Source organism: Anser anser (assembly GCF_964211835.1).
Source record: "Anser anser genome assembly, chromosome: 5".
Classification (NCBI taxonomy): domain Eukaryota; kingdom Metazoa; phylum Chordata; class Aves; order Anseriformes; family Anatidae; genus Anser; species Anser anser.
Genome location: NC_139725.1, coordinates 5823673 through 5837319, shown reverse-complemented (window position 1 = coordinate 5837319; position 13647 = coordinate 5823673). Strand labels below are relative to the sequence as shown.

Below are 13647 nucleotides of genomic sequence, written 5' to 3'. Positions count from 1 at the left end.
TGGCAGCCTGCCTTGTCCTTAGGGACATGGTTTTAGTGACATTAGTAGCACGGTGATGGTGGGACCAGATGATCTTGGAGGTCTTTTCCAACCTTAATGATTCTGTGGTTCTGTGATTCTCAGCAATGTGAGTGGTGCAGAGGCAGCTGAAAGCTGAGCCCTGCGTAACTGCTCCAGGCTCTCACATCTAGAAAATGTTTGGGAACACATTTTTCCCTCTTTAAAGTGTATGTAAGGAAAAAAAAATTGTGAGCATCCCTTCCTTCCATCAGCTCAGCTGTGTGCTGTGGCTGGTGCTGGGCTGGGCTCCTCTGCTGCTGGCTGGGGGGAGCGAAGATGGGCTTATGGGGATAGGTGACGGACGACTGCATGGTGTTTGGGGACTCTTCAAACTTGTGTGTTGTTTCTGTGCTAGTATTTGGGCGCAGGCAGTGGAGTGTTCATCTCGTGCCAAGGAGAGAGTAAATCTCTCATTTTCTTCAGTACTTTTTCATTTGATCTCTCTAGCCTTTCAATGGCTAACATGGGGTCGGCTGCAAATCTAAGGCTCCTTCTAAAGGAGATTTCACTTATTTTTATGTCATGAGAGATGCCAAGGTTGTGTTCCAGTTTGAGAAAGCGGCTTTCCACTCAGTGCTTCCTTCTAAATACCAACGAGAAACAGACAAGCTTGAGAAACTAAGAGGAGATTTTTGCTTTTCATACGAATTGTGCCTACTGAGTCAGTTCTGTGTCATGATCGCTAGACATACTTCAGAGAATGGCAGTATATGGACAGGGAGTATATGGAGAAATCAAGGGGAAAGCTCCCGTTTCTTTGTGAAGACCACGTAGTTGTTCAGTCAGCTGTTGCTTGCTCTTTGACGTCTGGATGTTGACATAAAAATTTTGCTGGGAGTGATGCAAAGCTGCTGGAGGCTGAGGACAGACAGCAGGCATCCGTCTCCAGGCTGGGCAAAGGGACTGCCGAGCTGAACAAGCTTGTAAATAGGCTTCCAGGGCAGAACCACATGTATGGTCAGAAAGCTGCCCTAACAGGAGACGGCATGATGGAAATAGTCCATGGGGGCTGGAGGAATGGAAAGCTACTGAAAGGTAAATGGAGGTGTGAGGTGGTGGGAGGGCAACTAAACAGGGCACCTGAGAGACTGGAAGGCAGGGAGGAGAGGTGGAGGAAGGTGGATGTGTCTTTTGCTTCGAAGAACCCGGTTTAATTGAAGCCTGAATATGAACACTTTGTATGCTGCCTGTTGTCTTACAGAGGTTGCTCGCTTTTCTTTATTTTTCATGGGGTGACCTACCTGAAAGCAGCAAGAAGCCTGCCTATTCTGCACCTCCTCGTGCGGCAGGGATCCCTTCAGTGTTCTTAGGAAACTGGGCTGAAAATACCTTTAGTTGAGTTATTTCAACAAGAAGTTAGGAGTCCAGAGCTGCATTATCACTGAACCCACTGGTCTGCCTCAGGGAAGAGAGAAAGCCATCTGTCAGCACCTCGATCAGGTAGTGCTTTGAGGTAGACGTTTTCTCTCAAGTTCTGGTGGTGTTCAAGTCCTCTTTCCTTCCTTCCAGTGGTTTTTCTGTTACCACTTCTGGCTAGTTTTCTTTTCTATGTAAATACCCAATTAGTCTGTTTCTGGATGAGTTTGGAGTTTTTGGCCATAGTGTCCTTCATCAGTTTTGAATTTGCTATTCTGCAGTGTTGTTGAATGTTTCCCTATCACCGTGCTTTGTATAGAAAGGGAAAAAAAATCCATTATGTCTTTTAAGTACCATTCATTATATCAGATATCTTTGTAATATTTTCTTTGTAAGGGTTTTTGTATTTTCAAACTCTGTGTAAGGGATTTTCCTACATTTCCTTTAAATTTTTTCTTCTGTTTTAGTGTCTGCAATATATTTCTTATCAGATGGGGAAAATATTGAATAAAACATTTTGTATGGGGGTAAATTACTGATTTATGGTATTGACATTACAATAATTTCTGCATGGCACTTCATTCAGCTTTTTTACAAATACTACCATTTTATATGCATTTTGATATATCGCCACATAACTGTGTGCAATGTGTCGAGATTTGATGAAGCTTCTGATCTAGATTTTATGAAGTTAATTTAGATTCCAGTAATGAGGTTAGCTTCAGTTTCTCCTTCAATCTGCCTTTTCAAATTACAATAATTTTGTCAGCTTACCAAGAATGTCATTTGTCTGAAGTACCAGAAACCAGTCACGACCTTTTTAATGTGTTTTTCTTTTTTTTTAAATTGAGTACTTGTTCTCCTCCTGTCTTTCAGACTGTCCCTGCTTTTTAAAGTGCAGTTACACCTCAGTTCTTGCATTGCATACATTTTCACCTAGCAGCATTAAATGCTGTAACGGGTCAGTTCCTGTTCACTGCTAAGGTCATTGTAAATTCGGGAGCACACAAAGCTGGCACCTCAAACTCAGTTTCCTTGTTTAATTTTGTTCCAGCAAAGTCCTATGTACTACATGGCACGTTCTACCAAACAATCCTAATGTGTTGGGTTTTTAAAGAGTTCGTTTGCTGGCACTGAAACCTGGAAGCAAAATGCAGCTGAAGAGGCCTGTGTTTGGAAGGGAACCCATTTGCCGCCTTAGTGCTGCTGGTGGCTGGCAAGTGGAGATGGGTTCCAGCCGTAATCCAGCTGCATGTGCCAAGAAGCGAAAGGGGCACTTGGTAATTGTGGGTATCACTGTCTGGAGGTTTTCCCTGTGGTCTTTACCAGTTTTTCTCGTCCCCTCTCCCTTCTCCCTCTTGTGCCGCACATTCCCTTCCTGTTTCCCAGTCGCCGATCGCTGGGGAATCACCAGCCACTGTGTGATGCTTACAAATGCAGGATTCTGCTCCTGTAAAGATCACCTTCAATTCAGTTTTTGCCTGTCTATTGTGATCTCAAATATTCCCATGTTTAAATGCTGCTTAATGCTGTCCACCTGTTTAAAATCTCAGTAGGTTCTACCACATTTTAAAATTTAAATGGCTTTTATATTTAAACGGAAATCTCAGCCCTATAACGCTTCTGTTGTGTTAGAGCTAGGAGGAGGAGACTAAAAGAAACCTCTATTCCCAATATTCCCACGCATCTTTTCCCTCAAATACAACAGCTGTATTATCCCTTCATAAAACTTTAATCAAGGGATTTCAATACTTAATTACAAAAAAATGTAGCCTCCCATCATTCCTCTGCTGTCAGCGAGTATTTTCCTTATTATGTGGATAAGCCAGGCATTAAGTGGCTGAGTGACTTCTGCAAAATGGCGTAGCAAGTCGGAGGCAGATCCTTGTTCAGGAGCCTGGGATCTGCTGGCTTGATGTTACCGTGCTTGTCAGCTGGCAAAGGAAATGGTTCCCCCCAAATCCTGCTTGGCGCTACCAAAAGCTATTCTGAGATGAGAATTATTGGATGAATGTGTTAATGCTGGCATTACTGCTGCTAAGCAGGCGCCGAATGAATGGAGAAGAGAGAAAATGAAGCACTTCAGGACAGGGCAGCTGGTGGTGCCCCCGCACAGCGGTGCAGCAGGGTGTCTTGGTGGCAGCAAGGTGTCTTGGTGGCAGCGGGCCATACTCGTCCTCCCAGGGAAGCGTGGCTGGGCCAGTTTTCAGAAGGAAGTTTTCCTCTTGCACTCATGTACAATTTTTTGTTCTTACTTGTGTGGTTTTTGAGAGTGGTGGTTTTTGGAATTGCTGCTCCGTGCTGTACATGGGAGAGATTATATTTATAATAGCTGGTTTTCTAACCTATTTGTAAAAGCTCAGCTGATATCATGCCGTTGTTTGTGCTCGACTTGCTTTTTCTAGCTTTTTCTTTAGAGTCAGGAGAGGCATAAAAACTTCTGCAAAATGATGTGCCCAGCAGCCTGTTTGTTTTTCCAAACGTATCGGGTAGGCTAACAAAAAGTTACTTCTCCGGGCAAACCTTGCTCCGTTTGTGTCATTCTGGCGTTTTGATTGGACTTGAGGAATTGCTGCCTTACGCAGTGACCTGTGGTGTCTGAACATTCATCCGTGTGCAAGCGCGTGTTGCGTTTATTGTGCAGAATGGCTTGTCGTTCCTGTGTGGTGGCTGGTGTCGGGTCAGTCACTTGATGGAGCTGTGTGCGTGAGTGTGCAGGGCTAATTAATCAGCACTCCCAACTTCTTGAGGCCCAAGTCCTTGTTCTGCAGTCTTTGATTGTTGTTGGTGTCTTTCCCCTACTGTTTTACTGCTATGTGAAACGCAGATACCATGTTGCAAAAGTAAAGCCCCCTTTTTTACACCTTGACAAGTACTGGTTAGCAATGAAAACGTCACAGTGATGTTCAAACCCTATGAAAATAGTGGAGTTACATCAACAAGAAACTGAATGTTTCACTGAGATCAGATTTACTTTAAATTTTCAGGTACATTTAGGGTAGGAGAACAAGTTCCCATTCCTCTGTGTCAGACTTTAGAAGTTACCTAGAATGGTGACAAATTTTTGCACCATTTTCCTAACGACTGAGATATTTATTGGAAACTGGTAATAAACCAAGTGAAACTGGTTCGGTTGTTTTCCAAGACTGAGAGACAGAATGTAAATAATGTGTCATGGTGTGGATGTATTAAATTCCCCTTTTTAATGTTCTCCAGTGTGCTTAGTACAGATAACAAAACACATTTTAAATCCGTCCTATATAATGTTTTGCCAAAAGTAAGCAAGTCTTCATGTGAGGGCACTGTATGCCTTCTTTGCTCTGAGAGTTGTGCAGGTAAGTAATCATTTAATTCTATTTGACATTAGCCGTGCACTAGGCTGCCGTGGCTCCTCACGTCTTCCTGCTTGTTAATTGTCTTTTCCCTTCCTGAGGAAGTCATGCGCAAAATAAACTTTCATGTCACTTAGCGTTGTACTGTATATCAAAAGAAATCTTGCTTTTGATATTTTTTTGATTTGAACTGTGGTAAAACACTAGAGGAATGCAGGCACAGAATTTTATTTCTGTATTCAGTAGCTTAAGTAATGTGGTTTAACATCCCAGCTCCCTGCCTTCCCTCCTGCCTTCCCGTGGTCGAGGGGCTCATGGTATTGTCCTTTATTAGCAGGGGGAAGCTCAATGTGATTTTCCTGACTCCTGTGAAGTGCAGAAATGCAGGCTGATGTCGCTTAGAAAACAATAGGATGCATTGTACATTTAACTGAAAATCGTGAAGGAAATCCTTGTCACCGAGCTGAAGGTCACAGATCTCCTGCATTTTCAAGGAAATTCTTGTCCGGGCTACAGTCGTGCTTCACCTGCAGTCCCGATCCTCATTAGCTGATAGAGGGATTTGCGGCAGTGGCACTAAGTTGTGCTGCCTGCTGGCCGCCTGCCAGTGCAGGGCTGCTGCCTGAGCCGCCAGGTTGCTGCCTGGCTCCAGCCGGCGAGGCACCGCGCGTGCCGGGGGAATGCGGTGCGGGGTCCTGCGCCCAGCCAAGGCAGAAGAGCGGCTGCCCTCGCTGCGCTGAGGCAGTTGCGTGTGTGTGGTTTGGTAGTACGTGATGTCATGAGGGTGTTGGCTCGGAGGAATTGCACTACTGAGGAAGCAGTTTGATATGCAGGCAGAATTCTCAAACCTTCGAACGTGCGTTTGGTTTCTCTTTAGTTAGCTTTGGACAAATGTACAGATGGATACGAGCACGTGTGGTTTTTTGGTAAGGCATTAACATGTGGAATACAGAAGCGAATTAAGTGGATACAATACCCGAAGGCAATGTCGAGTCAGTCTGGGTTTTCAAACTCTCTTCCTCCACCAGGATATCCATTCTACCAGGTGTCATGCAGGTATGTCGCGTGTTACATTTCATGTTTTAATGCTCTGGCATATGGAGCTGTAGCAGATTATCAAGAGATTTGTGCTTCCATTTGTTTGCTGTCTGAAAAAAAGAAAACAGACAAATAAGATGATGAAAAATATAAATGCATTTTTAAGTGCTTTGTGCTGGACTTTTTAACTAGGATGGCATTTATTTAAAGCCAATATTTTTTATTTCTAAATGTACTAAATGTTTTGTGAGTTTTTCTGACTGGGAGAATTAAGTTGTAACCTTGGAGATTTTGAAAGTGACTTATGTATTCTGATTTCTCAGTCATTTGCTAGGAACTGGGTATCTACATTGCTGAGAATCAGAAATTACGCAGATTTCTAGAAAACACGAATCATTTTAAGTATTTTCATGAAGAATTGTGTAAAGTGAATAAACAGAGTACTTAGCTGTCATTGTGCTTTTAAGACAGCAATTCACAAAATATATGCACATGGGGAAAGGTGCTAAATGCCAGTGTTACGATAAAGCTTAACCATGCAGGGTTCTTGCTGCTTTATCTTTTTGATTCAGCAGTCCTGTTTTATGAAAAACCTTTCCTGCCAAGAGTGCTAGAGAACAGCCTTCGAGAGAACGGGTTGGATTCTAACCGTGAAATTGCCGTGCCTGCCGTGGAAGACTGTAATGTTGCATAATAATTAGAGGGAATGTGTTACAATACTTCTTTGGCTGGGAGGTCTCGGGTTTCTGGCACACCTTAATAATGGAATGTGGTCTCTGTTTATTGTGTCTAAATCTGAAGTCCTGCCTCTCATGCTGCAACAATAACAGAGGGAGGGGAAAATCTGAGTCGGAACAGGAGTTTTGTTCTATTACTCATCTTTCTGTAATGCATTTGAAGAGTAGGGTAAGAGAATAAGTTAATTATTAACATGTTCATATGCAGAGACTGTACCTGGCAAATAATCTTTGTAAACTGTAGAATGTGTGTGGGTTAGTTTTGTAAGGCTGGAATGATAAAGAGTCATTTGTGAGTAGAAACAATAGTAGTTCTGCATATTGTTCATTTAACCACCTTTCTGTGCGTTACTTGAAATAAAGTCCTGCACTCACTTGCTTATTTATTTCCTTGTAGCACTACTAGGTTGTCTGGTCAAAGGTACCAGTAGGGTTTTATTGAAACCAGAGTTAGCCATTTAAGGTCAACTACAATGATTGCTCGTGGCTGCTGTTCTTTGGCCTAACTATGGAGGATGCTGAAGTCTAGCCTTTTTCTTCCTTTTTGTTTTTTTTTGCCTTTTCCTTTTTATGTTAATAGGCATGAATAAGCTAGAAACAGGCATTCAGTAAATGGCAGCTGCTGTAAAAGCCTGCTTTTCCCAGAAATACGTTAGATGCTCAGTCAAGTACTTGCATTTTCATTCCTGCTCCATAGGATCAAAATGAGCGTAGCCTACCACCCAGCTCCTTGGTTTCCACAGTTACCTTCAGGACAGAAGGAGGGGCTTGGAAGTGAGTTCCGACTCCTCACCTCTCCGTCGCGAAAAGACAGAAATTGAAGCTACTGAACTTTTGGCTCCCTGTTGTTTACCTGCATTTTTGGTTTTTAATTCACTCCTCCCTCTTTCTTACGTGGTTTTTAAATAGTTGTTCTGCATTTCAATGAAGCTTGCATTTAATAATGTTCAGATAATTTCTGTGATATGCAACATAGATGATTAAATCCTGTTTTATGTATGTAGAATTGCATGGATTTATTTGTTTTCATCGCTAGGTTATTCCAACCTTGCAAGTTTACTTTTGGTCTGGTACCTACAAAGACAGTTTCTTTACATATCGTATAACCATGGCTAACTTGACAGCTCCAGCTAGATCAAATTAGTGTTTCTGCAGTCATTTTAGAGCTTGTGCTCAGGTGCAGAATATTCCTTCAGCACAGTAACACGCGGCCCTTTCCGACTGGGGCACAATACGCTTTGCGGAGAGAGGGCTGAATTAGGATTTGTATTCTCTGCTAGTGGTTATATTCTGGTGAGTGAAGTTTTTCCAGTAAAATTAATCAGCGGCTAGGCTACTGTTTACCGTCAATGCTTTATGATCAGTCTGGAGCGGGGTTGATTAGTATACGTTATGTGAAGTTTGTACGTTGGCGGAGTCGTGTTAATCGGATGTGGCTTGCATCTGGGATTGCGGGAAATTGGTGGTTCCAAAGTCTTCAGCAGAGGTCTGGAGAAGCTCTGTCTTCATGAAACTTTGTCTTTTGTGTAGACAAGCTTCATTTTCTAGAGGTGTTTGGAATTACGTTTTCTGTTGCACATACGGAGTAACAGTATTGGTATGATACTTACGTGGATGTGGTCTGAAGTATTGATGCCAGCCTATTTTGGAGAAGCGTGCAATCAGCATTTTGTTAATGTGTGCTTTTGTAACGTTTGCGTGTAGCATTGTTCATACTCCATCTTGGAGGTGACCAAGGTGCAGTCGGCCCCCGAGGTCACTCGGCGTGGCTGGGTCTGTGGGCTGGCTCTCAGTTATGGAACCGCGTAACCGAGGCGCTCGTCCAGGTGACTGCGTTCCTGAGCCATATCGTAACTTGCCTTTGATACCCGTGCAGTGCAGAACTGGGATTTCTGAAGAACATTTCCGTGTTTAGGAAAAAAAAAAAAAAAAAGAATAGCATTTATGTTGAGTTTAACAAATTTCTTCTTGATTCTTTCATGGCACGACATAAGAGAGCTGATCTGGACAGTAGCTATAGAAAACGTTCTGTGTGACTGGAAAACTTCCACAAGTAACTGATCTTTCTTTATAGATTTGCTGTTTAATATAGAAATATTACAAAGAAAATATTACCATCTACGATTCCTGTAGCTTAAGAAAAGTAGCAGCAAGTGCAATGTTAGTATTGGTGGTTAAACTTTAAACGTTCCCCAGGGCACAGCGCTAAACATAGGCGGTGCAGCATACGGCCTGCTTGTGGCAGCCGGCGTGGCACCGGACAGGCAGCTTGCATTTTTGCAGCTGCTTGCTGTTGTAATGCTAGTTTTGTGTCATATTTCATATAGGACAGCACTGAGCCTATTCAAAAAATAGTCTTTGAAAATATGGTTATCGCTCTTCGATTTTACATGAAGCTTAATCGGTAGAGATTAAGAACAAAGTTCTCTCTGGCAGGACTTGCAAAGACTACGCTCGTGTCTTTCTCCCAGTTACCCGGGCAAGGCAAGAGGCATTTGCTGTAAGAACATTTGCTATTTCTCATTGCTCTAAGCTGCCAGAAGATATCCTTGGTGGTAGCCTTATGAGGTTTTCCTTAGGCAAAGAGAAAAGGAAGAGATCTAGTGTCCTAGCCATGTTTGCCAAGAGAATCCCCTGCAAAATGATCATGATTTTTGTGTTGGCCTCAAAAAAAGACGCGTTCAAAAATAATTTTGAGTAGAGAAGGTGTTTTTTTGAGTAGGAGGAGTTACATAGCTGTCCTCATGTGGAGAAGTGAGCTAATGCAAACGCAACCCTGTCTCAGCGGTGGAGCAAACGCTGCTGTTGCTGGAAGGTAACTGGAGCTGGGCTGGAGGACTGATGCTCTTAGCAAAGTTCCTCTTCAGACAGAATCTGCTTGTTTCTGACACAAACGCATAGAGGTCAAGACATGTTTGTTCTGCATCACATGGAGAGCTTACTGTTTTCAGTAGCTACATGCAAAGCAGCAAAACATTTTTGAGGGTTTGTTAGGTCTGGCATAGTCCTTTGGCCTAACTAATATCAGAGCCTTCTGCAGCCCTTTGTAATGCTGGAATTTTGTCTTCTAGGGAACGTGCTGGAAACCCTATTCACAGGAACAGGGTGCTGTTCCTGTCAAGACTTCCTTGAGTCAAATGTGCTGTTATACTGAATAAATAAATCAGTAAAAGATGGCTGTTCAGTGAGGAGAAGGAAAACTTGAAATTTTGTGACTTGAAGATGAGTCAATTGCATCCGTGCAGTCGATTCAAAATGCAGTGTTGCAGGTCCCAGCCAGTCATAGCGATGTCCTAGGTAAGCAGTTGTAATTGAAACTAAGCAACAACCTGACAGCGCTCAACTGTGGAAAGGGAAAGAGATGTTGCTGCATGAATCTGCTGCTTTTTCTTTGAGGAAGACGCCACTGTCCATTTCAAATGTTGGTATTTAATTAGCATCAAGTCCTTAAATTTAACAGAAGATATTTCTTACTGCTGTATGTTAGATGGAGGTGATCAAGATTTATTCCTCTGTGTTGCTGAGTCTTAGGAGAAAGCCATTGCTTTTAAAGAAACAAAGCAATTACTGAGCTTCCTTTATAGCATAATCTGGCAAGCTTAGTGGAACTAAAATCTCTAAGAAATAATGAGGTCAGGCAAAGAGCAATCAAGAATAAAGTGAAGGACAAAAATTATATTAAAATATTTGCTTGCTTGGTAGCATGAACCAAGCTCCTGGGTAACTATTTAATGCAACTGTTCTGAATATTTGGAAGTATGCATGCATATGACCAGAATTTACAGTTGCATTTTCTTGGAATAATTAAATCAGTTAAGCAAAACTTCCTGTATTTTTTGTTCTTTGTTTGTGCAGAGCCATTCCCTTTCCCTGTAGGAGGAACAGGAGTTGAAAGGGGAGGGCAAAGTTATTGACAAAATAAATGCAAGAACATGGTGTGCTACATTCTAGCTGGCAGTAGAAGCTGTTTCCCCATAGAATTTGATTTTATATATGCCTGCAGTAACAGTAGCTTTCATACTGGAGAGAGGGAGATGGGTGTCTGCTTTTTAGATAGATAATCCTTTGTCGGGACTTGGAAAGAACTGATGAAGAAAGCTGGTGCTGCTCACACTAGCTATCTCATTTATGTCAAAAAAGAATAGGTTAAATTCATATTTGAGAGCTAATAAACTATGAAGAAGAAAGTTTTATATATTTTACCCTCTACAATATTTAAAATGCAGGCAGGCTATTTCTATATTAAAATGGTTTTAATATTATATAGTTGCTTTGCAGGCAAATATAAAGATTGCTTTTAAACAAATCACACCAAACCAAACCAAAAAAAATTTCCAAGGAGCCCCATGATTAGAATGTCAGCAGTTACTTGGGCTTGACAGAACAAACAACACATTAAAAAGCTTCACGTAATAAAAAGTAACTCATTAAGCAAGATTGAACTTGAAAAAGAGTTTTGCTTGCAGGGAATAAATCTTAAGTACAGGCTGCTCTCTGAGAAGACAAAATAGTAGGAAAACTGTTAAAGACGTGGCAGGTTGCAAGATCACCACCTCTAACTTTTGTCCAGGAGATACAAGCACAAAACCGGGAGTAGGAGATGTTGATTAAGGTACGGGCTGCAGTTTCTGTACGACTTTCAAGTGCTTCCTTTGAAAAGTACTGCTAGGTAAGAATGTTTTTCGTATAAAATGTCTTTGTTATGGGAAGTCTCTTCTCTCTTCTTCATCTCCTGCTCCCCGTTTTTTCCCCCTAGTGTATTTTATTCACTTCTTTTAATCTCCCCTCTGCTGTCAGATCTCAATGGGAAATGAAAACCCCCAGCTCCTTGCAAGTGGCCGGTAGGTCAGTGATCCCAAATGTGGCTCCCTTGTGATCTACAGGACAGATTTGGAAACTGCCAGGGTCTCGATGCTGTACCAGTGTTGAACTGGGCACTTGCAAGACTGTTTGCAGTGGAAGGCTGCTGGTTTCACCTCTGTTGAAGTGTACTGGATACTGCCTTCTGTAGACATGCATGTCACTTGATTAACCCACGTTACTTTCTGGCTCCTCAAGTCTCTTTCCACATTCCTAGCATGGCTCCGGTTACACTTGGCGGTAAGGGTGTAATCAGATGAATGCGGTTGCAGATTGCAACAATTCATTATAAATCATTCTGTCAGAAAAGAGGAACTCTGAAGAAAAATGGGAGCATTATAATAATGCTATCTGTTAGCCTCCTCAGAAGAAGGCAAGAGTGTAAACTGCATATGATTCAATGTAATAGCTCTGATTTTAATTCTTACTCTCTGAATTAATTCTTACTGCAACTTTGAATATTTCTTTGCATTTATTTTGTGATATCTGGTATTTCAGGCTCTTGTGCACAGAACTGTAATGGTAATTCTTCTAATGACATTGATATTTGGCCAGCAGAACCAGTTACAACAAGTTCTGTGTTACTTTTTCTTCTAACAGCTATCTTCTAGCATATCCTTCAGTATAAAAAAAAAAATCTAGTGTAAAGAAAATGTCTTGAGATTCTGATGTAATATTTTGTATTTTCATTATTCTGGGGATTTCAGCGTGAAAAGGCAGTTTCTTTCTTGAAAAAAAAATTGAAAATTTCTCTGTCGGTGCAAACATATACCACCACCTTGTTCTTCTGAACAATACTGGTTGTTCCGAATTCTGTCCAGTTCTTCTCTTCTTTCCATTAACATTTCTATCTCAGCAGTTGACTAATCTACTTACAGAACTGAGCTAAGGAATTACAGTTCTCACTTCAATAGCACGCTTCCCAGGAGTTACACTGTGATTACTTCTCTTAGAGGTGAAACTGCCTGGATACCTCTTGGATCCCTTAGAAAACCTTACAGGGATGTGCCATGAGCTTTTCTGAGATTTACGTGATGTGTTCAGAGGTCCTTATGCAACAAAATGAACATCAAAGAGCCATCCTACAAAGCTGAGAGTTTATGCTCTTAATACATTGTTTTTGAACATAAATATTGAAACTAACATTGAGTGTGTTTTAGAAACTGAATCCGGAGAGAAATGACCCTTCTTTCCAGTACAAATAAAGGAGACGTTGACTTGTAATAAGCATACAATTTAAAAGACGGTCCTTGAAAAGTCCTGGTTCGTGCAGCACTCCAGTTGGTCGTTAGTGAAATGTGAAGTGTAGGATTTAGTTGCAATTTGGTTTGGAGTTGAAGCACTGGTAGAAAATTTCTAAGGCATAAATTTGCAAGTTTCTTCTTTGTGCAAATTCAAAGCTTCTTATTAAATCAGAAACGAGGACATTGCAGTAGCTTAAATGTGTTATTTTTAAAGTAATTAACCATAGAAACATTTTAACCAATGTAGTGATTTGTGTTTAAATTTTAATAAGTGCCAGCTAATATTTGAATTATAACAAATTGTTAAATACAGATAGTATCTATTCAAATAAGGTGTAGCTTATATTTAGTCTCACTTTCTATGCTGTTATTTTGACAGGTATTTGATATATGACATTGTTAATCCAGTTTTGTGAGTCCTGCAATTCATTTGGAGGACATTTTCCTGCAGAAAATAAGTGTAAATTTGAGCACTCAATAAATGGATACTTACGCATTCCGTTTTTAGATTTTTTTTCAAAAATAGCCTACCGCTTTCTCATGCGCTGAGGAGAGCCATCTTAAATTAAAGACATTTGAAACAGACGGTCAGTCCTGTTGACATGCAAATGTGCAAATGCCTCAGTACACCGAACAGAGGACTGCAATGCAGATAATACCGATGCCGCTAACGTTTTTAAAATTTACATCAGGTTTTTCAGCTCTCAGTGGTTTCATTTATTCATAACTTTAGGTAAGGAATAATAATCTGCTGAAGACGCGCCATGGTAGTGGGGAGGATTGTGATGGCTGAGAGTGTGACCTCGTGGGGAGGTGCCAGGCAGTACATAATCGTGCCCAAGGTTGTTCCTGCTTCTCCAGTGCGTCTGTCTGAGATATGACTTGCCCCAAGTGAAAAAACAGACTTCTGTCAGAAATTAAGACCCGTCATTTACAGACAGCTCTCTGCATTAGTCCTCTTTCCTTGGAAACTCTTGGGTGCTTTACTATTATGTTTTGCTTGCTGTGACATTCGTGATG

At 41.4% G+C, this 13647-nt stretch overlaps 1 protein-coding gene across 20 annotated transcripts in view; it reads left to right on the top strand.

Annotated features, from left to right (window-relative positions):
- PLEKHA7 (pleckstrin homology domain containing A7) overlaps positions 1 to 13647 on the top strand; it is a 149869-nt gene that overhangs the window by 47782 nt on the left and 88440 nt on the right. For 2 of the 20 annotated variants that reach the window (XM_083838629.1, XM_083838624.1), the window contains exon 1: positions 4294 to 5804. The exons of 13 other annotated variants lie outside the window; for them this stretch is intronic. In XM_083838629.1, coding sequence (XP_083694755.1) covers positions 5734 to 5804 — 71 coding nt within the window. In that variant the 5' untranslated portion in view covers positions 4294 to 5733. Of the gene's footprint in view, positions 1 to 4293; positions 5805 to 9686; positions 11193 to 13647 lie in introns of those variants that run through there. 5 more of the 20 variants (XM_083838631.1, XM_083838625.1, XM_083838632.1 and 2 more) reach the window with 4 other exon arrangements.